Source organism: Gobius niger (genome assembly GCF_951799975.1).
Source record: "Gobius niger genome assembly, chromosome: 12".
In the NCBI taxonomy this organism is placed as follows: Eukaryota; Metazoa; Chordata; class Actinopteri; order Gobiiformes; family Gobiidae; genus Gobius; species Gobius niger.
The window spans coordinates 30,253,498-30,279,384 of record NC_136863.1 but is presented as its reverse complement, the minus strand read 5'-3'; the positions used below and the strand labels follow the sequence as shown (position 1 = coordinate 30,279,384).

General features: G+C 43.8%; 1 protein-coding gene and 1 long non-coding RNA gene across 2 annotated transcripts in view; one reads left to right on the top strand and one right to left on the bottom strand.

Annotated features, from left to right (window-relative positions):
* The window catches only part of vwf (von Willebrand factor), a gene marked incomplete at its 5' end in the record, with an annotated part of 45,555 nt that overhangs the window by 16,292 nt on the left and 3,376 nt on the right, over positions 1 to 25,887 (bottom strand). The window contains 27 exons of the mRNA XM_079567595.1: positions 6 to 110; positions 192 to 1,347; positions 2,191 to 2,503; positions 2,571 to 2,706; positions 3,726 to 3,893; positions 4,004 to 4,160; positions 4,506 to 4,604; positions 8,345 to 8,485; positions 8,557 to 8,703; positions 8,872 to 9,006; positions 9,838 to 9,976; positions 10,212 to 10,315; positions 10,390 to 10,541; positions 10,844 to 10,938; positions 11,014 to 11,260; positions 11,881 to 12,096; positions 12,586 to 12,781; positions 12,880 to 12,980; positions 13,050 to 13,188; positions 13,260 to 13,396; positions 13,484 to 13,530; positions 13,881 to 13,992; positions 15,880 to 16,002; positions 16,098 to 16,314; positions 18,924 to 19,045; positions 19,243 to 19,451; positions 19,524 to 19,626. Of these exons, the coding sequence (XP_079423721.1) occupies positions 6 to 110; positions 192 to 1,347; positions 2,191 to 2,503; positions 2,571 to 2,706; positions 3,726 to 3,893; positions 4,004 to 4,160; positions 4,506 to 4,604; positions 8,345 to 8,485; positions 8,557 to 8,703; positions 8,872 to 9,006; positions 9,838 to 9,976; positions 10,212 to 10,315; positions 10,390 to 10,541; positions 10,844 to 10,938; positions 11,014 to 11,260; positions 11,881 to 12,096; positions 12,586 to 12,781; positions 12,880 to 12,980; positions 13,050 to 13,188; positions 13,260 to 13,396; positions 13,484 to 13,530; positions 13,881 to 13,992; positions 15,880 to 16,002; positions 16,098 to 16,314; positions 18,924 to 19,045; positions 19,243 to 19,451; positions 19,524 to 19,626 (5,016 nt within the window). The remainder of the gene's footprint in view (positions 1 to 5; positions 111 to 191; positions 1,348 to 2,190; positions 2,504 to 2,570; positions 2,707 to 3,725; positions 3,894 to 4,003; positions 4,161 to 4,505; positions 4,605 to 8,344; positions 8,486 to 8,556; positions 8,704 to 8,871; positions 9,007 to 9,837; positions 9,977 to 10,211; positions 10,316 to 10,389; positions 10,542 to 10,843; positions 10,939 to 11,013; positions 11,261 to 11,880; positions 12,097 to 12,585; positions 12,782 to 12,879; positions 12,981 to 13,049; positions 13,189 to 13,259; positions 13,397 to 13,483; positions 13,531 to 13,880; positions 13,993 to 15,879; positions 16,003 to 16,097; positions 16,315 to 18,923; positions 19,046 to 19,242; positions 19,452 to 19,523; positions 19,627 to 25,887) is intronic.
* Positions 6,195 to 6,724, top strand: LOC306971159. Its single transcript, XR_013793445.1, has 3 exons — positions 6,195 to 6,392; positions 6,462 to 6,568; positions 6,644 to 6,724. It is a non-coding gene; the product is annotated as an uncharacterized lncRNA (long non-coding RNA).

Genomic DNA, 25,887 nt, shown 5'->3' with positions numbered 1-25,887 from the left:
CCTACCGATCTTGGCATTACTGATGAAGCTTTTGACGAACGTTTTTGTGTCTGCGAACTGCCCCCCCGCTTTTAACAAGAACAGAACGTCCATGGGCTTGTTGCATGGCACTAAACAACGACAGAGGACAAGCACACATAAATAAACGGCCAACAGTGCGCTCGATGCTTCCAGTAAGTACGGCTTTGCACCTGAGGGCGGCAGAGTGGCCAGGGCGGGCACCACCGGAGGCAGGAGGGTCGGGGAGCGGGGGATCACCGTAGTTCTTGAGATATTGATCACCTGGTGCACTACGCTCGTGAGGTTGTAGTAGCCGTCGACCATGATCGGGCGCTGGGGTGAGCTGAGTGGGAACAAATCGATTTCACTGACTCTAGGGCCGACTCCGATGGGGTAGATTTGCGTGTGCGTGCTGGTGGTGGGGCGGCTTATAGTGTCCGTAGGCGGGTTTTCGGTCACGAGGAAGACCAGCTGTGGAGGGGTGGGCCCGCTCGGAGGCTTCGCCGTCGAAATCTGCTCGAACGCTGTCGTGAGGGCCGCGCCCGTGTTCGTCTTAGCCCCTCCTCTCCAGTGCATCTCCCGAAGCCTCTCCAGGATCCTCGTTCTCTGCCATCTCAACTCCCAGTGGCTGATTTCTATGGTTACCGTCACGGAATACTGAATCACGGTAATGCGTATGACTTCCTCCTTCTCCTCAGCGAGCCGCGTGACGACCTCCTCCAGAAATAAGATGGACTTGTTGAAGTTGGCCTCTCCGACCGCATCAGACCCCTCTATGATGAACGTCAGGTCTTGGGTTGGAGCAAGAGGAGATGGGGTCGGGGTGACTGGAGACGTGGGAGATGCTTTAGTGGAACTTTTGCCGCGATCTGGCGAAGGTTGAGCAGTAGTAGTAGTAGTAGTAGTAGTAGTAGTAGTAGTAGTAGTTGTTGTGGTAGTACTTGGGGTAGTTTTTGGCTTGTCCACTTCAGGCTCAAGCCCGAGCGTGCACAGGTAGTCGGTCACTTCGAGCAAGCGGTCGTTGAGTTCTGCGGTGCTGCTGAGAATGTAAGCCCTGTTGTCCGGGTTCACCTTAGTGATTTCGTTTATCTGTGCCATGTTCACTTCCGGACCCAGCGCCACGGTCATCGTGGTGATGGATTTCTTGCGCAGCATTTTGAGTATGGCCCGCAGGGGACGGGGGTTTTCGCTGGCCGTGAGGATCATGGCGACCCTGCCCGCATGCACGCGCTTGTTCTTGTCGTAGATGTTGAGGGCCAGGTACTTGATGGCTTCGTCTAAAAAGGCAGCGTCTCCCCCGGCGTAGCGGAGCTCACGGACGGTCTTCTTAAACAGCCATTTCTGGACCTACACAAAGGACATCATCAGTCAGAGGAGGATGGGAATTATGGTGTGCAGTTGGGCTGCAGACAGGAGCTGATTATATTAAAGCTTTACTTATGCATTAAGAGACTTAGAGACAAATAAACTGTCTGATTTTCACAGTAAAGTGAGTAATTATTGCACTGATTCAACATTGCTTCATAGATCTATTTAGGAACTTTAATTTGAGGCAATGACATCTGCACTTACATTCACTCCTTATAGACACACACATTATCTAATCTTGTACATAACAAGATTATGGCGTTGTCTTCAGAAGGATTATTTAATATCTAGTTACTATGCTGATTTATTCAGTTTGAACCCTAACAAACATGGCAAAATGTGTATATTTTCAACAGATTACTTGTGTAATAACACAGGTCATTCAAAAACTACAAAAAGGTATCCAAAATCTCCTCTAAAAATAATTCTTGTCAACAGCCGGCAGTACACCGGACACAGACAGTGTTTAACTCAAGCAGGCTGCTATAGGAGAGCAGCTGCTTGTAATAAACCATGTCCAAGTCGAAGACTCTTTTTTTATAGCCTAAGCGACGCTCTCTCGCCAGTGGTTCAGTGAAAGAGCTAATGTTTTGTTTAGAGCAGGGCTGCCCTTGTGCCAGGTGTAGTACGATCTGGCCCAAAAATGTTTACAAATTAAGATTTTTGTTATTCTTATTTTTATATGAAAACATAAAATGAACAACAAACAAAAACAAAAGTACAATCTGCAAATAATATTTTCCTCAGTCGTGTTTTCTAACTTCAACATTCCTAACTCTACAGCTTGTTTGTTCGTACTAATCCACACTGTGCTCTCCTCACCTGCAGCTCATAGGTCTTGACTCCAGAGTGGTACAGCAGCACGGTGGCCCGGGTGTGGGCTGATCCCATCCGGAAGCGTTCCACCACTCCCAGGATGAACTCTTTGGCCACTCGGAACTCCTCCTCACTCAGGGCTTCCGACCCGTCCAGGAGGAAAGCCAGGTCCATGGCCCGGTCGCAGGTCCCCTCGGGCATCAGCGTGGTGTAGGGCAGGGTGCTGTGTGTCACCCAGGGGGCAGTGGGTGCGGGGGTGGTCAGAGAGAAGGAGGTGGAGGTGCACTCGGAACAGTGCAGGGTGGTGTTTTCACAGTGGCTTCAGGGAAAACAGAAAGTCAGTTTGAGGCTCTATAGATGATTAAAAAAGTGATGTGTAGCTTTACCATATTTTGCACTGCTCTGGGGCATCATGATTAAGGATTATTTTGGTGCCATGGGAGATTCTTTGGCCCTCATGGACACACACTTGACACTGGGAGGGTTCTACGCATCTCATCAGGACCTCGTCCAACAACTGACCTGAACAAACAGAAGACAGCTTTAAATTAACTGCTTTTTGGAAAGTTCCTCCAATTCCTCTTTTTGAAGCTTTAATCGACACAAACAGTTTCACTCACTCCTACCACGGTTACAGGCAGGCAAACACGAGGCTCCACTTTTAAGCCAAAATGTACGCTCTCTATCTCTCCTTTGCCTTCAGGATTTTAACCTACCCTCAAGTGGCTAATGTTTGTTTGTTTTTTCTTCTGTCTCTGACATTTGAGTGATAGATGATTCACCAATCAGAATTATGGAGTCTTACAATCTCAGGTTCAGCTGCAACAGATAAAAGTTTGTTTCCATAAAGCAGTGTTTAGATAGACGCTCCATGATTCCATCCCGGAATTATTTTAGTCATGTGGCTATCCACCTAGAGGTACTCTGAATGTCGAGGAAACTCCTCCAGAAGAGGGCGGTGTCCACGTAAAAAGTGGATTATAGTGTATTTGTATAATGCAGCCCTAGTGGATGGGAGACCATTTGGGACAACCAGGAAGCCTGGCGAATGCAGTGTGTGTGAGAATGGTTGGTAGTGGTGGCTGACGTGCGCAGACTGGTTGTCTTGCTTACCATCACCGAGTATGGAGTGAATGAATAATGCACGAAATTGTGAAGCGACTTTGAGCGTCTGGAAAAGCGCTATATAAGACGAATGCATTATTATATTATTATTATTAGTGTGTACATGTCAAAAATGCCAGTCGCACACAAGAAACAGCTGCACTCTTGGTTTTCTGGACACTCCAAGACACACATTACTCATTCAATACACACTTGGTGGTGGCAAACTACTATTGTAGCCACATCGATCCTGGGGTAAACTGACAGAAGCGAGGCTCCCAATCAGCATCATCGGCCTCTCACCAACCACTCACTCGCAGGCCACATCCATACAGGCGAGAGAGACGTGTCTTCTCAGGTGAGCTGCCTGGGATCCGTCTGAGCTTGCTAGTTAGTAAAAATTTGATTTTGCAGACAGTATGTTGTGTATCGGACACCTGGAGGGCAGTGGGCATGACATCCCTCTACACAGGTGAGGGAGCAGTGCAGAGGCTCTGGGTGCTGGCAGCTGATTGGACAGGCAGGACCGCAGGCATTGTACCTCCACTGGCACAACTCCTCCCTGGTGACCGGGTTCCTGGGGTTCAGGTCCTCACAACTCAAAGCTTCAGGGGAAATATAGACACATTAGTCTCTGAATAAATTACTGATGTTATACTTCTTACATTCTATCTATTAAAAATAAAATACGACCTTGAAGAATATTAATACTCACGGCACAGGTCATTGGATCTCCAGTTGACGGAGACGCCTAGTTCTGAACATGCCAATGCATAAGCTGCAATCACATCACAGAAACAGGCACAGTCCCCCACAGACGGACAGGAGCAGGCTGCTTCCACACACATCTCCACATAGGGCTCCGCGCCAATCTGAACAGAGAGGAATCACACAGGCTGACCAGCGAGACACAGAACAGAAACAGAGCATTAACACAATCATTTCACACCTTTTGTAATATTGATATAAAAACAATGCCATTGGCCTGGGTGCACAAACTTTTGCATAACACAGTACATAGCAAGAAATATACTAAACACAGCATGATTTGATGCCAAAATTTACACAGAACAGAGCAGAAGACACTGCACTGTTTAGCGTGAAAGCTAATAAACTTTTCTACCCTTTGGCATAAATGTAACAAAATCCACAGCCTCTTTTCTGCAGCATTTAATGTAGCCCCACGTGTGTGTGCTTATATGCTTAAATAAGTTCACCTGAACATTGCACTCCTTGAAGAGGGGCCCAGTGAGGACACGGCACGACTGCTCCACTGTCACCAGCTTGATAATGTCCTCATTGCAAGGGGCAGGGATCTGAAACAAGAAATCCATTTATATAGTTAATATTAACACAGCATGTTCAAGCTTCAACCAAATGTTCATACCCCTTTTCAGTAGATGGCGCCCTGCACGTTACAGTGTTAGTAACACATCCTCCGGAACAGAAGGTGGCGGTATTGCTCACATAAATGGTTACCATGCCAACGTCCAAAACCCGCGAAGCAGAAGCGGCTCGAGCTCCAAAGTGAGTGCTGTGCATGGTGCTTTGTTTACATGGTTTTGAAGGCTTTGCATACGATTATAGTGGTTTATTTAGACATTGCAAACGTATATTCTTGTAAAAATACATGTAATGTCAAGGATTATGTTCAGGTTATGAAGCAATGTTTTGCCGCTTAAATGTATGAGAGTGAAATAGGTGTCTTTACAGGTTAGCATGCAAGTTAGGTTAGGCTACTCTATAAACTAACCTTTGATGCAACATAAAGACTAACTAATGCCCTATGGTCGCAAAAGTTTCAAGTGTTTACTTCCATTTCAACGCAGCATTTGATTTAATGGTCACGTTCCTAAACACAATATCGGAAATGTCCCAGGATCTGAGCTAGTTGAATAATAATAATATGAACGATCCGAACAACGCCAAATCTGGATTAAGTGTCGTGTGAAGTACGTTACGTGAATATATTATAGTAATAAATAGATGCTTGTAATAATGATCCTCACAAAATACCCACATCTGAGTCTATTGGTCTCCAGTTGCACTGCTGTTGCAAAGACAATGGCCATCACAGTGTCTATAAAACAATGTCTTCTTTCATTCCAGAGCCTGATTGTCTTCTGCGTCGCTCTCAAGCCCACACATTGTCTCTTGGATCCGCACCTTTTTCCCAGACCTGTGATCCTGATTGTATTCTCTCCACCCCGACTGTTTCATCTCTTCAATGACTGATATCATTGACTAGTCCTTACCGACTGCCTGATACCTAATCCTGAAGATGGAGAGTAGATGGGATGAAGTATTCAAATTCCTCACAGAGAGAAAATATCCACAAGGGCTATCAAAAGGGAAGAAAATAAACTTAAAGAGATATGCCACAAAATTTACTGTTAAGGGTATGTAGTTGTAATAATCTTAAATTCTGTATTGTCTTTCCACTATTTAATTCTCTACATTTGCTCTGAATGCTGACTGCAGATGGGGAGCTGTTCTTTAAAAACAGAAGAGCAATTAAAAGTCGCACCGAGGCGTGGACACTGTTCCAGGAGTTTCACTGTACTCCGCTCGGTGGGCACTCAGGCATCATTAAGACACGCCACGCCATGTGTGCCAGATTCTACTGGCATGGCATGAGTGTCCATATAGACAGTTGGGTATGTTTAAAAGTGATTATTCATAGAAAGTCTTTATTCATGTTATTTTTCGTGTAATATTTTTCTTTCAAAGGTTTCTAAATGTGACATATGTCAGCGTGAGAGGAAGCCTCTGGAAAATACAAAAACAAAACACAGAAAAGTACATTTTTGTGTTGATGCTGTCGTTCTTATTACTAGTACATGGTTAATAATGTGACTTTTTCTTGTTAGGCGTCTGCTGTGTGGGAGCTGGTGGGAATTGACCTGGTAGGACCTTTCCCCAAAACTCCGGATGGTTACCAATATATAGTGACGGCAACGGACCATTATTCCAAATGGGCGGAGGCTTTCCCTTTGAGATCCAAGTCGGTGTCTGAAGTCGGACAACAAATATGCTCGATCATTTATCGCTATGGATTCCCCAAATGCTTCCTTTCAGATCAGGGGCAAGAATTTGTAAATGAGGTATTTTGTCCAATTATAAACTACGCTCAAACCTCGTATTTCAGTAAGTATTTATAATTGTGGTTTTAGCTCAACGAGATTCTTTGTGGCCTCCTGAGAATTGAGAGGTGTGACACAGTAGTATACAATCCACAGACAAACGATCTGGATAAAAAGACCTGCCGTAACATAAAGCAGTAAGTTATTTTCCTTCCTATTAACATTGTCTCAATCTCGTACCTCTCACAGAATCTCTGGCATTGTCTTTTCAGGACACTGAGGAAGTTGGTCAATGAGCGGAAAAATAATTGGGACGCTTTTCTCGAGCCCACTTTGTTTTTGCTTCGAACAAAGGTGCATCCCTCCACTAAACGGACACCATTCAAGCTCATGTATGGAAGGGAGGCAGTGTTTCCCTCTGTATGTTCCAGTAAGCTTGTTTGAGCAGGTCACCACAATTCTTTTGATCATTTATATTAAGAAAGATATTTGTTTTTTAGATTTCTGTAGTACTTCCTAAGGAAGAAATTGTAGAGATTGAGATAAAATAAAACGGTTTCCAAGAAAACATGGTCCAAAACCAGCGGTGTCTGGTCATGAAGTCTTAAAGATGGTTTTGAACAAGAGGCGCTCGTCAACATGAAGAAGCAGGGACAGAAATGAGGTATGCCTTTTCATTTATTATCTCAAGATGTGCCCCAATATCTATAGTTATTGTCCACTTTTACACTGTGCGTTGGTTGAAGTGAAATCTTTTTGTACAATGACATTAAAAGCACTTACTGTTGTTTTATAGGATGAGTTGAGCCAGCCTTATACACTGTGTACGAAGGACTGCAATATTTAATAGTGAGTTCGTAATGTCTAACATTACCAACGAGGCTATTGCTCCTTTGTCCAAGACTGTTCTGCAGCTCAGGGAGCGCCTGGTTAAATCTGAGAGGAGAAACCTCTCGATACTCTGCTGTGTAAGTCGGAGCATTTCCTCAAAAGTGAAAGAGTATTTTTGTCAACATGTGTATATTTTTTTAATAAAATCTATTATTTTTGTTTAATTAAAGTTAAGTTAAAAAAACATACATGTTATTAGTGTGATGTGAAATATGAAAGAGATCCAGTGCTTACTGGTGAACCAAGATGAAACACTGCAGGAGTACGGAAACTTGCCTGTTACATGATGTTGTCGCACTGCATGAGCATAATTTAATTCCCTGAAGTTTATTTAATTCAAAAACAAAATATGCAGTTATGTTTTTTTATTTGCCTACAGGTTAAACTTGGCAAATTAGAATATCATTCAAAAGTTAATTTATTTCTGTAATTCAACTTAAACTGTGAAACTAATATACGATATAGACTCATTACATGCAAAGTGACATATGTCAAGCCTTTGTTATAATGTTGATTATGGCTCACAGTCCATTTTCAAAATATTCTAATTTTATGAGATTTTCAATTTGGGTTTTTTACAAGCTGGGCCATAATAATCAAAACTATAACAAATAAAGGCTGTACATATGTCACTTTGCATGTAATGAGTCTATCGTATATTAGTTTCACAGTTTAAGTTGAATGACACAAATGAATGCACTTGTTAACAATATTCTAATTTTCACCTGTACATCTGTAATGTAACATTTGTTTAGTTTATTTGTCAGACAAATCAGGATAACATAAAAAGGTGCCAATGCCGTATAACATTTAAATGTCAAATGATATAGACACATTGGATAAAACTTCTAAAGGGCACACTGGCTGGAAGGAGCTGACGGGAAGAGCTGTCAGTGGCACTGGTTACTGTGCTCATCTCTTTTGATGCAGCTCAATTTGACGAATGTAGCTTTCTAGTTTTTAGTCATTTTTGTTACAAAAATGAACTAAAAACAGTTGTTCTTTGTTGTTAGTGTGAAATGATATTACGTCAAAGAGACACACTGCACACTACAGTATATAAAACACTTGTTGAGTCTGACCTTTGCCACATCTGCGCAGCTGGGCACCACCTTCCAAGAGTTTCCAAAGTGCGCGGCGTCCACCTCCAGCTGGTTGTTGCTGCTCACCAGGTCATTGTTTAAGTTTCCGTCATAGTTCCCACAGAGGCCACACACTTTGTCCTGGACACAAACAGGCAGGTTAGAATCATAACAAACTTTAAACAGTCACGTGTGTAAGTGTCAGTGATTACCCTGTATACAGCCGAGATATGCACCCGCAGGTGAGTGCCCCTGTCCCAGCTCAGGGAAATGTGCTGTCCCAGTAGCACAGTGTAGGAGTGGCCTGATCTGATGATCTTGACCTGGGAGCCGAACAGCACTGGTGTCTTCATTTTCACCTGCAAGACAAAAAACATGTTACAGATGCAATTTTAGAACTCAGCACGAGTTAATCCTTTTCTTATTATAACAACCTTCAAATTAAAATCCACAGATCAGTCTAAAAAACAATGTTAGAAGCACTCAAGTTTGTAGTAACCCCCATAAAACAAGTCAAAGTGAGTTACCTCTCCATTCTGCATGACTATCAGTCCTCCTTGGAAAAACACAGAGATGGCTTTGGAACAGCGATGTCCAACGATTCCACAACCTTCGTTCTCCACCAAGACTCTGAAGGAGCCCTCCTCCCCATGGCACATGTCCTGGAAGGAAGAAACAAAGAAACTATGAAGAACAAATGAAAAAGCCCTCACTATAACATTTATCTGTAGGCTAGGTCAGTGGTTCTCAACTGGTGGGTCGAGAGCCTTATCCATAATTTATTTTAAAGATTTATGGAGGAAAACGTATAGAATTATGACTTGAGTCGTTATAATGACTGTTATCAGGTTGTTTTGATCATGGTTTTATTTTTTCTGGCTTATTTAATGCTTTTTCAACAATAACCTTTGAGGAAAAGACAATATTTTACAGGTCATGGCTTGTCATCCACGAGTGATTGTGACTCTATGCCACACCAGTTGAGAACCACTGGACTAGGTGTTATAGGTTATTATTGGCTCGAATAAAGGATGTGAACTATTAGAGGATTGCATTACAGTACAAAGGTTTACATTTTCACTTCCTAATTGAAAATGGGCACATGATATACATTAGAAGAGATGCACACCACTCTGCACAACACTGTGATTGGTCTCTGGGGCTCCATAGACTTCCTGCTCAGCTGGAGCACTCCTGACAGCCTGCCCTTATATCCAACAGCAGCTCTACTTTAGAGCTATAGAGGAACTCTACTCAGAGTGCCATCTCCTACCCTACAGGGTACCTCAGTGTAGGCTTTTACCCTTGTCTGTAAGGCTCTAAAAGTACCAGGCCTAAGTGTACCCCTGGTGCATATTATTGGTTCCCAGTATATCCAATGCTATCACACTGCGCACAAGGGTCACTTTGAACAATCACAATCACTTTGAAGCTTCGATGGCGAGGGCAGTCACCAGGACATAAATAGTCTCGTTACACAGTGCAAAATGTACCTGGACGAGCACATATTGACAGAACCCAGGGAAGGAGTATTTGAATCCATCAAACGTGATGTAGTGGCCCTCCCCGACAGTGTGGCACACTCCATCACACACGTTTTTGGTGCACCTCCACTCCCTGTTTTTGCACACGCTGGAAAAACAAGCATTAAGTGCAGTGGGTACAGGCAGTTCTCAGGAAACATTCACTGATTACAGTTTTATTATGCAACAGTCTGATACTTAAGTTCAGTAAATAATTTTTCATATTCACTGGTAAAACACAGATTATCCTAAAATAATATATAAAAAATGGGAAAGTAAAAAGAAGAAAAAAACAAAACACTTCCTTGTAAAGATGTAAAAATGGACGTGTACAATGGTTTTACCAGGTGTTGCAGTCCATGCTTATACTCTGTCCTGCTGCGTACGGCCTGTTGTTATGGGAACAGGGACAGTCCTCTGGCGCAATGCAGTCTCTTCGATGGCGCACCTGTTTGAAATGACAGCCCGTCACATACAGCAAGAGAGTGCCCACACACTGCACCTTCAGAGTCGCACACGCACCGTGCCCGGAGGACAGAGACATCCCGGGATACAGGCAGCGCTGACACAGGGCAGGTCCAGGTTCTGACAGGTCCTGGCACATTCCAGGCCTTTTCCTCCTCCCTCACAGTCTGCTCGCACCATGGGAGGGCCGCACTCCGCTGACCGCCGCTCTGGAACACCAACACTTTATTCAACACCCGACCTTCCACAGATCAAGTCCAGTTGAGAATCACTGGGATGAATAAACTACATTTTGATTATTTCGTTTTGTTGCAGCTGGCTTTATCCTTCACTTTTTCCCACAGTCTGATGATTTTGATTTATGGGCCGCCAACTTCAACAATTCACCAACTTATCATAAAATACATCTTTGCAGGGAGAATTTCATAAAACAAAATACCGTATCTATAACATTTGTTGCCCGGGATACTGATTCACTCAGGCCTAAAAAGCATTTCACCTCTGGATGCACCTCTGGATGGTGCCCAATCGTCATCGTAAAACATGTCCGACAGCATAGCGCCCTCTTCAGGGGAACTGCAGTGCATGGCTCCATTCTCACAGTGACTGCAGAAAACAATGACACACAAAAATCACATTTCTGTCCCTGTAAAAAGTCACGCAGCCTGGTGTCCTCTGTACCAGATGGCGTGGTGGTCGGCGTAGACGTCTTTGGGCTGGTAGAGCTGCCCGTCGTGCAGACAGGGGCAGAGGTCAGAGGTCACACACTGTCCGGAGTCAGTCAGGTACTTCCCTGGAGGACAGAAGCAGCCCTCCTCACAGCCGGCCGCCGCCCCACAGCCCGGCTCTGACCCCGACAGGGACCGGCATGTGCGCTCACACTCACTGCCGCAGGACTCGTACACCTGGCCCGCCGGGCACTGCATGGCTGACCAGAGGGAAATAAGATCAAATTAATATATTGATTTAAACTGAATGTGATGAATAACGCAGTGGTTCCAAATCGGTGTATTTGCTTGTTAGTCACGCCTCATTATTACATTCTCATTCATACATGCAGCTGCATTTTTAATATGATACAGAGATGTGCATATATTTACATCATGTTATAAAATGCAATAATTTAATACATACTTTATGTTACGTACTTCTCCACATAAACAAATAAGAGGGACATTCTGTTTTCTACATAAGATGAATTTGAATTGTGTTTTAGTGACGTGTGCGCCTCTGATATGAAACATCCTCTCTATTTAAAGAATGACGTGTTTACTTTAAAGTATTTGTACATGGTGACTGAAAAGTAAAGAATAAACAGTGTGCTATTCTGTGTGGAGTTTGCATGTAATGTCATGGTTTTTGCAATCAATCTGACAGAAGGAAAAAAAACAAAAAACATAGGTATCATGCTCTGGAGATCAATCAATATGCAAAAACATAAAATAAATGAAAATAATCATGTGACTAGTCGACTAATGAAGGAAATAGCGTATGGCCAGTCGTTGACTAAAATAACCATGAGTCCGTAGTGTGTGCAGACGCTTGTACCACAGAGTGAAGGGGACCTCCAGCTGAGCAGCACCCCGCGGGCGGAGCAGGCTGAAGCGTATGCAGCCAGAGCGGAGCAGAGGCACTCCTCTCCATCGGAGCAGGCACACACGTCGTACCGACAGAAGCGCTGGAACGGAGCGGGGTTTATCAGGAAGTGACAGGGGATGAACACCTCAGACAGCATCACTGAGCACGCCTCCTCTGCAAACCGCACTGGGGACACAGGGGTGAGGGGTACAGGTAAAATATCACACTCTAAGTAAAAGTCATTTGGTCCAATGGATAAAGATGCAGTTTAAGGTCATTTGACTTTCAGTTCCCCCTTTTTTGTTTTAGTATCTGGACTTTGTATCTACGTTTTTTTGGTTTGATGAACAAAAAACAAAGTCATAAAACAACAGCCACAGATTCAATCTCTTCTGTTCACTAGAACTGATGCATCATTAGTATCGACAAAATATTTACACTCAACAGTCAACACTTTTATTTGAAAAAATAAAAGTACAAATTCTCTTTTTTAGGGCTGCACAGTATTGTCAGGAGATGCTAGATCCATACTGTAGCCACAATATATCGCAAAATCATATAAAAAGTTCAGTTTTAGTCATGATAATCCTCCTTTAGTCCCATTTTGATTGTATACTATATACAGTACTTCTATTTGAAGAAAACCAACCCAGTATACTGAAGAAACATGTTTACCTCTCTTGGGGTTGGCGGCACACGGGTCTCCCTCCTGCCTGTGGATGGCTTCACAGTCTCCATTGATCCTCCAGGACTGAGCGAACGCCTGCGGCCCTCCCTCCACCAGCCCAGACACCGACAGGAAGTCATCGCCCTGGTTACCGTTGTAGTTCCCACACAGACCACAGGGGCGGCCCTGCCACCGAGGCCCCAACTGAAAACGGGAGGACAGTTGCATGTGCTCTTATTAGTAAAAGACTTCCTAATAGATGGTGGGGGAATTTTCTGTGAATGTATATGATCCCTCTGCACCTTTAAGCGAAGACGACCGCGGCCGTCCCACTCCATCTGCAGGTCCTCTCTGTATCGCACATGCACCGACGACTGGACGAGCCTCTGGATGTGCAGATGACCTGTACAAAAACCACTCATCAGTCGGTGGAAAACACATGGATTCTCTGGCGTTCAGCGCGAGTGAATACCGTGGTGCATGGGCGTCTGGATGTCCATGCCGTTGACAGACACCAGTCCTCCGTGTTTGAGCTTTATGGTCATGTTCTCCAGAGAGGGCAGGCTGAGCGTCACCGAGCGGGTGCACACGGCATCCTGGTCATCCGCGCACTGGAGGTATCAACCACAAACAGTTGAATATCAGAAACAGCAAAGCGATCCAGTATATTAAACAGAAATACCTGCACGTTCTCAATAATGACAGAGAAGTCGTTGTCTCGGCTGTCCCGGGCCAGCAGATACTGACACTGCCCGCTGAAGGTGAAGAACTTGTTGTCGAAGGTTTTGAAGTGGGACTGGCCTAAAACGAGACACTCTCCTGCAGACGTAGCAAACGGTATGAGACGTTAATGATTGTTATGACAACAACAGGAAGATAAATCCAACTTCAGAAATACGCCGTCACCTGGACAGCCTTCGTTAGTGCACTCCCACGAGCCATGACGACACACACTGCAGAGAAGACGAGCAAAATGAGACTAAACGGAAGATAAAACTGAAAAGAGCACGAGGCAAGGAGTGTGTGGGATTTTCCCCCCAATTTTTGCCACAGTTTCCCTTTTTTTTTTACACAATTCTTCCTAATTTTTCCCCATTTTTCCTACATTTTTCTTACCCAATTTCCCCCCATTTTCCCCCAAATTATTCCCCATTTTTCACACATTTTTGACATTGCAGATGAACCCGATTTGCAGATCTTCCAAACATGATAGTTCGGTTTTCTGGTTCTAGTTGTCAAATATTTCAGTATAGGTTATCGGAAAAAGTATCATTCAGGTATCCCAGACCTGATGGTGACTTACCAGGTGTTGCAGTCTTGAGAAATGGTGGCCCCAGGAGGGAAGTGTCTGCCCATGTGGACGCAGGAACATAGGGACACCTCCACACAGCGCTTTCCGTCCAAAACCTTTCCCGCTACAACAAACACATGCCATCAATTTCTCGGTGCATCTTTTCAGGGCTCATTTCAGAAGAGTGAGGCAGGGCAAATATAGACATACTTTTATTTCCACTGTGGCCCCACAGTGAGCCGCAAGGTTTCAAGAAGTAAAGCTCTATTGCTCACTCGTCTTGCCAATATATACAATATTGATTTAGTTTTTGTACAAGGGGTGAAACAGTGAATGAGAAGCAGAATGTCCATAGGTCAACCGATATGAGTTTTTCTAATTTTAGGGGATTTTAATTGGCTCATTTATTTGGCTGATTTTTCCAAAAGTCTTGCCTATGATCCTTGACCCTATGATGCTTCTAAACTGTAAAATGTGTCAGTGTTGATCTGTGACAGCAGGGGGCGCTTTATTAGGGCCAAAGGGCTGATTTAAATTCAGAGGTAGCTCATTTGAAAGACAGAAATTAGCAGATTCCAAAAACAAAACAAAACTGTAAGTCTCCATCTCTTATGTTTCTGAAATTATAAACAAAAGTCTGCAACATAAAATTGGTAAATTATGATCAAAGGTGTACAAACTCGGGATTCTCACTGCGATTTCTCTCAGATGTTTCTCATCAGCCGGCCGATATATCGGTCGACCTCTAGTCCAGATCCCAAACTATTTGAAAGTTATAAAAACGAAGAAAAGAATAGCCAGGAATTATGTTTGTTAACCCTTTCTTGTTTAGGGCCCTTTTCCCCAAAATGCTGTACATGTGTTTATTTGGGTTTAACTCAGCCTCTTCAAGGGGCTAATCTTGGTGCCAAAATTATCCTTGGGACATTTTGTTTCAGTGAAAAATAATTTTAAAAAATTACAGTTTGTAAGTAAAAATTAGATTGAAACAGAAAAATCAAAATTCCGCCTGAATGAAAAACACATATTTGCACCTAAAAATGCTCTTTCTCTGTCTGTACTGTAGCAAATAAGAACAGAAGTGGAAATAATCAATATAATGTGTGCTCCCTGTAGTCAACAAAATACCAGTAGGTCAAAACACTAAAGTTATACATGCTTTATAAAAAAAAAAAGTCCAGGCGGAATCTAACTGTGCCAGTTCTTCTTTTCTTTTTTTTCTTTTTTACAGAAATGAAGTATTTCAGTCATAGGGACATATCGGGTCACAAAATTGTATTCCCTGTCTAAAAATGAACACCATTTTTTTCAAAAACATTACACAATAACATTTATTTGTCACTCACCAAAATATGAATTATGACAAATTGACATATTGTGGCTTGCTGTTTGAGGTAGGATCTGTTGATTTGAAATTGGAGGGGATGAATGTGTTGCTGAGAGTCCACTGAACACGGAGAGGTGAAAAATATGACAGTATTTGTATGCGAAAGTTATGGCCCCGGAGATGCAGACACAAGGGGGATGTTTAATGTATGAAGATTAAAGTGCTTGTGTTCTAGAAGAAAGTGGATAAAGCCAAAGGAAGTGAACTAATGTACTAAAACTTTGAGCGAGGGGGTTGGAATTCATAATAATTAAGTCTTTTTTTTATTTTTTATTTTTTTTTATCCAAATATATTTATTTAATTTACAGTTAAAATCACATTGGTCACTCACACTTTGTTCATTCATACCCTTAACTGCATTCATCCACTCACTCGTTCACTCTGTCACGCACACATGCACACTTGAGGAGAGAGGGTAATAATAATTAAGTCTTAAACTTCATTGCAAACCTTTTTGAGCAGCTGTGAGACTAAACTAAAGCTAGTTCATAGACTCAGTGATCATATCAATCAAGTTGTCACTCACTAACAAAAGTGGTTAATTATGATCATGATTTTGGTCCATTCTCGAACGTGGACCAAAACTATGACCTTGAATTACCTGGACATTACCTGGACATTACCTGGACATGTGCATCCATCGGTGCAGTCCTCAGTGCAGACCTCCTGGATGTTCAGGCTGTGGCAGTTGGTGGAGCAAGACTTGGTGCATTCACTGTACTCCATCCCGATAGGACACTTGGGCACTATATGAAACAAAGTAAATAGGAATCAGCCTGGAATGAGACAGACAAGATCATCGAAATCTAAATGAGAAAGTACAGTTGAGTTGATCACTCACAGCACTGGCTCTCCGCGGTCCACCCGTGCAGCACCAGCCCGTGAGCGTGGCAGGTGCGGGCGTACTCCAGCAGGATGGGGCAGTAGCAGTCCTCTCTGCCCCCCTCACACTGACAGGCCTCCTGCTGACACAAGGCCAGAAAGCCCTCCGGAGGAACCACGTGGGCACAGTGGCGGAATACAGAGGACGCATCCAGCGCACTGCAGCTCGACATGATCTGAGCACGTCAAACACAGAGGGATGATCAAGAGGATGTGGCAGGGAAACAAGAGCAAGGGAGCTAGAGCACTGAGGCGCCATCATGCACAATGAGACGAGAGCAGTAGTAACAGGATATATATAGGCGCATAAAGAAGATAAAATAACAAGGATTATAGGGTGTTTTAAAGATTAAAAAGTCAAACTAAACTTTAATTTAATTCAGGCTCTTTTTACTACATTGAAAAATTATTTATTAACAAAATAAATAGGAAATACAACCAAAAAAAAAATGTTTTGAAGAAGAAGTCAGTTAAGGTGTCAGCCCTAAACAGGAAAGCGCTGCGGGAAACCCTGTAATCAGTGTGATACAGTCAAGGGCGGACTGGCCATATGTCCATTCTGGAAGAGCACAGAAGGGCCACTGGCTCTAGGGCCACCGGTCTGGCCTCTCACTTTACCTTACCCTTACCCCCGGGCGAAACCGAGCTTTACCCAAATCTAAAAGCTTAAAAGAAAAGCATCCAAGAACAAAAATGTGCTGGAAAAGCAACAAAAAAGTGACAAAAACACAACAAAATGTGAAAAGCAATGAAAAAAGCGATGAAAAAACAACAATAACATGAAAAAAAACCCCTGAAAAACAAGAGACGAAAACACAACGAAAAAGTGACAAAAAAGTGATGAAAATGCAGCAACAACATGACAAAAAGTTACCATCACTTTTCTAGATTTGAGCTTTCAAATGAGGCGTTACAGTGTTGCTCTCTGGTCAAGAAGCTTTTAGATTTGGGTAAAGCCGAACTAGAGAAAATGCTCTCGGTTAAGGCGGGTGGTAAGAGGTTGACATGTGTATTTGTGGAAGTGTCACATTTACGCTAATTTGGGCCAGGCTGACCAGAGTCCAGGGCTGTTTTCCAGTCCCAGTCCGCCCCTGGGTACAGTCATGTAGAATTAAGTAGAAAATATAAGGCCCAAAGGCATAAAAAAAAACGTCCAGGGGAGGGGCCGCAGAGCCCCCTCTCAGCTGTAAACATGTAATAACATTTTTGAGTGACATATCAGAACAAGTTTTATTGTCATTGTCAGTGAAAGGTTTCACAAACTAGGAATATGAATAAAGCTTTAACTAAAAAAATACATCGTCAAAACTACACTGTTGTGCAATCAATTGGTTGATTAACAGAATTACCACAATACTTCCCGACCCCGTGTGAAGCGCTTTGGGTGAATTGTGTCATGTGAAAAGTGCAAGACAAATAAGCTTCCATTCCATTTCTTATTTGTGTCACTGAACTCAGCAGTATGATCTTTTCTAAGTGGCGCTCCATGTGAAAATGTTTGATGACGTCTGTTGTAGGGGATAGAGAAACTATTCAAATGTTTATCTCTATAAGACTCTGGATAATAGTGACTTTATTGGTTTCATGAATTAACTTTTGAGAAGAAAAGTGCGGAGAAAAGCAGAGGGGGAAAAAAATCAACATAAAGTTTACCCATGTTTTTGTTGTCAATGTCTTTCATCAGCACGTCTGACAACTTAAGATGAGTTCTATTTTCATAAACAAAATCTGAGTAAAAAGTAGAGTGCATTTATAGGATTGAAACAGGGGCGGACTGGCCATATGTCCATTCTGGAAGAGCACAGAAGGGCCACCGGTCCCGCCTTAACCGAGCTTTACCCAAATCTAAAAGCTAAAAAGAAAAGCATCAAAATAGCGACAAAAAAGATGATGGATGATGGATGAAAACAAAACAAAAATGTGCCGGAAAAGCAACAAAAAAAGTGACAAAAAATGTGATGAAAAGTCGACAAAAACACGACCAAAGCCACAAAAAGCTAATGAAAAAACAACAAAATTATGACCAAAAATGCGGCGACTTGACAAAAAGTTACAATCACTTTTGTAGGTCTCAGCTTTCAAATGAGGTGCTACACTGTTGCTCTCCAGTCGAGAAGCTTTTAGATTTGGATAGGGCCAAACTGGAGAAAATTCGCTCCGTTAAGGCAGGTGGTAAGTGCACATTTACGCTAATTTGGGCCAGGCTGGTCAGAGTCCAGGGCTGTTTTTCAGTCCCAGTCCGCCTGAGTGTCTTGGAAAGTACTTTGAATTCATTGTCCTGTCTCATTAGGCGAGGAGCAGCTCACACTATCCTCACCTTTCCTCATGAGCTGTGCTAAGGACCTAAGTGTTAGGGAAATACTAAAGGAGTCCGGAGGAGATGTGGATGGAGAGACGGGACACGGTCTGGATGTCTTACATGTTAGAAGTTTATTACCGTATTACAGGCCTGGAGACATTTGAACAGTCAACACAATGTTCAGAGCATTGATCATTCAGAGTCTGGGGATACTTCCACATGAAGAGAGCTATATAGCCTCGGTTAGACGTAGGCACTAACAGTCTACCTCTCGGACAATGTGCCACGTTTACTAGGCCACAAGTCATGTAGAAGGTCGGCGCCTGAATGTTCCCCTTTGACAGTACAATATGATAAGATTCGAAAGGAATGTGCTATGGCCGAATTAACTCGATAATTCTCCATCACTAAGGACCTGTGTAACACTTGACCGGACCAAAACGTTCTCAGCCCTCAGTACGTGCGTGTTGTCTGACGGGGGCTCACCTCTGTGGTCCTTTTGGTGCTGTTGCAGGTCATACTGGGCGGGGTGACTCTCTGACAGGACTGACCCGCTCCCCTGACGGCCCAGGAGTTTGCAAAATCATAACTGTCCTCTGTGATGAAACCTGAAATCACACACACACACATGCACAGCAATCAGATAAGTATTTTTTAATCTCATCCGACCACTGCTGTTTTCTTTGAACTTCTTATCATTTCCTCTTGGGGCAACTCTTCCTGTTTCTCCGTGGTCTCGGTGACTCACACAAATTCCCGGATTCCGCTCGGTAAACAGGCCATCACCCAGAAGAGCTTTGCTTACCTTCCTGAGCGGTGTACTCGTCCGCTGGGATGGCGTTGAAGTTTCCGCACAGCCCGCAGGTGCCGTTGGCGTGCTTCTCGCTCAGCGTCACGGCGACGTTAGCCGCGCCGTCGACGGTCACGGAAAAGCCGAATTCTTCGCTCCACAGTCGGTAGAAGCCCAGCTCGGTGCCCACGAACAGAGAATGGGAGGCGTACGGGACAGAAAGGCTAAAAGACACACACAAAAACTCAAAAACAAGAACTGACTGATGTGAAAGAAGATACACAGTTTTGTCTTACATTTTTTCTCCCTGTGAGAGCATCCCATCCACAGACAGGTGCAACTCAAAGGCCTCGCCCAGGAACAGAGTGATGCCGACCCGTTTGCCATCCACAAAATCACCTAGAAGCAGATCAAAGTGTTAACGAAATGCCTGAAAGGAAGTTAACCTCTTACCGCCTTAACCTTTAGCCAAATCTAAACAGAAATGTTAATCATCGGCCCCTAGGCTCAGAGAGAGAGACTTTTACCCAAACTACAGTCACTGTCCATTAATCCTTCCTCACAGGTGAAGAACCTGGGTGTGATCTTTGACTCTGAGCTGGCGTTTATTCCACACATTAAGAATATCACAAAGAGAGGTTTTTACCATCTAAAGAACTGTAATAGAATTGTAAGTATGGTAATAACTGCAATAAAATTATTGGTATAAGAATGATGCAATAATCAAGTGTTTGAAATTATCTGCAAGGTTAGCATAAGTGCCACAGTGTTCCCTTAATATCTGTAAGAGACTGTTTTATCAGAAATAAGGAGACAGTAAGGCGCCGAGAGTGAGGGGGGCCCTGGCGCGTGCAGGCTAACTGTGTGTCACTAAGAGCAGATGGCCTTGCACGCACTAGGCCTCCCCACTTAGATAAAATAGTGTGATTCATGTGTCTGAGATGTATTGGACGATGTAAAATGTAACTCCACCTCTGTATGTTATATGCTATGGACAGACTAAATAAAAGGCTGTGCAGAAAATAACTCGTTGAGAATGGGTGCAGGAGAACCACGCTGCGTAGCTGTGGTGAACTGCAATTCTCCCTTGCAAGCCAACCAAAGTACTGATCTCTGTGTCGTTTCTTTCAAGTAAGCGTTCTCCAGAATTGGAAAACCAAGGTTTTAACCCTAATTTTCTGACATACAGATGGTCCTTCGAGCCGGATGACAGCTGATCTTCGTGGAGGGTGAACGGCGATTGGCGAAGTCTGTACAGCAACGAGAGAAGTCCACCTTCCAGTGGCCGTCCATCTCACCTCATTCTCCACGGAGACGGTTCGTCATCCGAGCCAGAGGAGAACGAGCGACAAAGACAGAGGTCAGATAACTTTGTGTGACAGAGTGAGACATATAAGCGCTATATGCATACTGGTTGAAGTACGAGCGATCAGGCTCAAGACAGAGTAGTCAAGACAGACGAACTGAACGAAACGTACAACCAAGCTCAAGACAGAGCGGTCAAGACAGACAACATGAATGAAAAGTATGATTGAATGAATGAGAATTAACGACGTGCTATTTTGTAATTTTTTTTTTCCCTGTGAATCTGTGTGAGCACTGTTAATTCTATTAGGGTCAAAAGGCGTTAATCTGAGGAATCTAAAATTTGTCAACGGGTGTGAATCTTGAACACCTAGCTAATGTCCGGTGGTAACCAACAGGGGAGCCACTAGAAGCTTGACATTGGGTCCGTTGGCAGAGCACGTAGCATTTTCCCCAGACGACCAGACCACATAATGGCTGACCATGAGGTTACACCTCGTTCAGTAAAATCAAGTGATAAAGACTTAACAGATGCGAAATGGAGGGAAAAATATTTCCCTCGATAAGTACCTATCAAAATGGACAAAGAAATATGGATTTGCAGGGACTCTACATGTGGTGCAGGGACTCTACATGTGGATAATGTAAATCGGTTAGTGGAAGCAGGGATTAAACAGTCATAGAAGATCTAAAGAAAGCAGGAATAATTATTCCGTGCCCTACAGCACAGTGCAACGCACCTATATTTCCAGTAAAGAAAGCTCCACCCTCTGTGGCATGGAGAATGATACAGGATTTGCGTGCAGTAAACGAAGCTGTACAACAGAGGTCGCCGAATGTCCCAAATCCACATACGTTGCTCAACAGTATCCGACCGACAGCAAAATATTTCAGTGTGATTGATTTGGCAAATGCATTCTACTCAATTCCATTGTCAAAAAAGGCCCAAACATGGTTTGGATTCACATTTGAAGGAGAAAAGCTCTCATTTACGCGGTTACCCCAGGGGTTCTGCGAATCGCCCACAATTTTTGCACAACAAATGTCAAACTGTCTAGCGCAACATCAACCGTCTGAACATTCACAGATCCTGTCGTTTGTGGATGATTTATTGGTGGCAAGTGAGACAAAGGAAGCATGTATTGCGGACACACTGGCGCTGCTAAATCATCTGTATAAAACAGGGAACAAAGTGAGCAAAAACAAACTCCAACTTTGGAAACCCCAAGTGAAATATCTAGGCCACACCCTAAGTGCGGAAGGCCGGACGGTTGATGATGCTCGAAAGGAAGCAATCAGAGTGGCTCCAAAGCCCACAACTAAAAAGCAAATGATGTCCTTTTTGGGCTTGAGCAATTATTGTCGCATGTGGATTCTGGGATATGCGGAGATCGTAAAACCCCTGCAAGACATGATGTTCAAACAAAAGTTAGCCATGACGGATAAATTAACGTGGACTAAAGAGGCGGATTTAGCATTTGAAAAAATTAAAACACACCTATGTGACACAGGGGCGTTAGCCATTCCAGACTATGAAAAACAATTTATACAAACGGTAGACTGCAGAAATGGATTTATGACGTCAGTATTAATGCAGAAATACGGTTCTAAAATGTGTCCAGTGGCATATTACTCCGTACAATTGGACCCAGTAGCTAGGGCCACTGTTCCATGTGTACAGGCTGTGCTAGCAGCAGCTGCAGCTGTACAGGCCTCAGCAGAAGTAGTACTGTTTCATCCACTGACGCTTAAAGTGTCACACGCTGTTTCAGCACTACTTCTGCAAACCAACATGACCTTCCTGTCACCAGCCAGACACCTTATGTGTACAGCAGTGTTGCTCTCACAACCGCATTTGACACTAGAGCGGTGCGCAGGGTTCAATCCAGCAACGTTACTGCCTCTTCCCGGGGATGGTGATCCCCATAATTGTGTAGATTTAGCACAAACTGAATATAAGACTAGAGCAGACCTTCTGGATACCCCACTGACAGTCGGTGATACTATTTTTATAGATGGTTCCGCCAGTAAAGACCAAAAAGGGAGAAATAATGTAGGCTATGCAATTACAACAAAAGACACAGTTATCAAAGCACTAAAATTACCGAGCAATCTATCAGCACAAGCAGCTGAGCTGGCTGCTTTAGTGGAGGCGTGTCGCTTATATGCAAACAAAGCTGTAACAATTTGGACTGACAGTCAATATGCATGTGGCTCTGCACATACATTTTGCAAGCAATGGAGCTTAAGAGGTTTCAAAACTACTACAGGGAAACCAGTGACCCTTAGGGGATTCCTTAAGAAATTATTAGAGAATATACATCTGCCATCAAAATTGGCCATTTGTAAATGTGAAGCTCACAAAAAGGGGACAGATCCCGTAACACTCGGAAACAATCTGGCCGACGACACCGCAAAAAAAGCAGCATCGGGGATAATTGTCATGTACACAGAACAACAGGAAGACACTGACCCTTTAGACATTTTGAAGAAACACCAAAATGACGCACCACAATCAGAAAAAACAGTATGGATCGCAAAAGGTGCACTTTTGAGAGACAAAGTGTACAGAGGGCCCGATGGTAAACCCTGGTTACCTAAATCACTTTTCAAATGGGCTGCTGAATTGAGCCATGGGGCATGCCATGTCTCAACAGGAGGGATGGTGGCACTAGTAGAACGATATTACCACACCTATGGTTTCAATACGTATACAAAGAATTTTTGTAAGCTGTGCTTAATCTGCACAATGAACAATACTCAAGGAAACATGAGGCCAAAGAGGGGTAGATTCCCAGAGCCAAAATACCCCTTTCAAGTAATACATATGGACTACATACAATTAAACAAAGTACAAGGAGTACAGTACTGTTTGGTAATAATAGATGCATTTTCAAAATGGATAGAAATATTCCCAACAGCAACACCAGATGCCATGACAGTAGCCAAAGCAATATGTAAACATATAGTACCAACTTTTGGCATCCCAGAAATAATACGGTCAGACAACGGCAGCCATTTTGTGAATGAGGTAATCTCAACGATGGCCACGAACCTCGACATCACCCTAAAAAATCACTGCTCGTTCCATCCATCCGGGGCTATAAAGAACAAACTAGCAAAAGCTCTAAAAGAAACGGGAAGACCATGGCCACAGTGCATAGACTTGGTGAAATTGAATATGCACATGATGCCTGCAGAAGGACAGACACTCTCACCATTTGAGATCATACATGGCAGACCAATGCGACTTCCTGGACTAGCTGACGTACGAGAGAAAGAGGACAATATACCAAAGGACTTATCATGGCATATGAAACAGACAATGTTAACAAGAGAACTGTATAAAATGCACGAACTTCCGAACGATTCTACTGTATCCTCACAGCTGGTGAATATCGGGGACCTGGTGTTCATCAAAGCTGTGAAGAGGCCAAAGTGGAACAGTCCAAGGTGGGAGGGGCCATATCGAGTACTGCTGGCCACACCAACAGCTGTAAAGGTGGAGGCACGAACCACGTGGGTGCACCTGTCTCACTGCAAGCTGCGGGAGTTGCCAGACCTGAACATCTCTGGACCCACCACGTCGAGTGAGTAAAACCGGAGAGACGCAGGACTTCTCTTGTAAGCTGAGACAACAACAGAGTACTACGGTGCGCAAAGTATCACTACTCTGCGACGATGAGTGGCACTTCCAATTCAGGGAAAAAAACCCTGGTCATCATCAGCACGTTTGCCATCCATTGGGGCCTGGTGACCATCCTGGCGTGGACACATGGTGCGGACGGCACTGACGACAAGGAACAGGTCGTATGGTCATCTGATCCATGTTCTTTTCAAAGCTCAGAGTCAACACTGCTCAAATTTTGTGTACCAGTGAATAAAGCTTATACCTTTCAAGTGCCATATGATAAGTTTGTGCATAGAAGAATCAAGTTGTCAGATCAAGCAGACATTAGAAATGACATAGTGTATGCTGTGGTGTTGCCAGGGGGGAACTCATGGGACAATGAGGTGGCTAATTCAGGGGATCAGTGGGTACCCAAGGCAGCATCAACACAGGCCAAAGTGTGGGCGGGCAGGATAGTCCTCATACAGACACCAAAACACTTATCAGTGACAGTAAACACATGGAAAACATTACACAGTGCCCTATATTTAGACTCTATTGGTACACTACCGGCAGAGACCCGTTTTGTGACATAAGCATCTGCGCTGTGGCAGTCGCAAGCAAAGAAACGGTTGTTCACACAGTGGGAAGAGTAACTACAGGCATTACTGCAATAGACACGGACACAATGGATTCATCTGACTATATGTATGCAGCAACAGGGCTAAATTCGACTAGCAATGAATGGGTGCGACAGGCATTGGGGGTAGGCACAGCGGTAAGACAGGATTGTGTGGTATGTATGACAGCAATGCCCAAATTATTATTGGTAAATGCATTACCTGTAAATGAATCTTGTGCACACACTCTAGCGAGCAGAACAGGTGATAGGAACATGTGCACTACCTATCAAACAGCATTTCCAAAAGTAACCAGCAATACACAACCACCTATTTTTGCATTACCCACAGACACCACCTTTACCTGCTACGACATCACCACGTGCCAATCTAATGTTGCATGCATAGACGTTGGAAGGGTGCCTAAGCACCTGTGTAATAAGACTTTGGAGTTAAAAGGGAATGGCATGCTGACTATACAACGACAAGATGTATGGCGGTGGTGTGGAGGCAACATGTTACGAGGTCACATGGAAGCCAGCGGTACGGGGAGCTGTGCCTATGTGTCCCTAATATGGCCTGCCACGGTTATCACAGCCCCACAGGTACGGGGGACCAGGGGGAGGCGTGACACAGCGTCTTCACCTGTGGTCCTGTTGCCTGTGGCGCCCGACACCACATACATGGATGCAATTGGCGTCCCAAGGGGGGTCCCTAATGAGTATAAATTGGTGGATCAAATTGCCACCGGGTTTGAAAACCTCCCACTGATATCAGCAGTATTCCCTGTAACTCCAAACAAAAATGTTGACAGAATAAATTATCTGCACTTCCAGATGCAACGTCTGACCAATCTCACCCATAACTTAGGGCAAAGTTTGGGGAGTCAATTACATCACACGTCCTTAATGGCGTGGCAGAATAGAATGGCAGTGGACATGTTGTTGGCAGAGAAAGGAGGAGTCTGCTCCATATTTGGAGACCAGTGTTGCACATTCATTCCCAACAATACAGCAGCAGATGGGTCCCTAACACATACATTGACACAATTAAAAATCATGGCAAATACTCTGAAAGTACATACAGGGGTAAGCAACGTAATACAGGAGTGGTTTGACAAGCTTT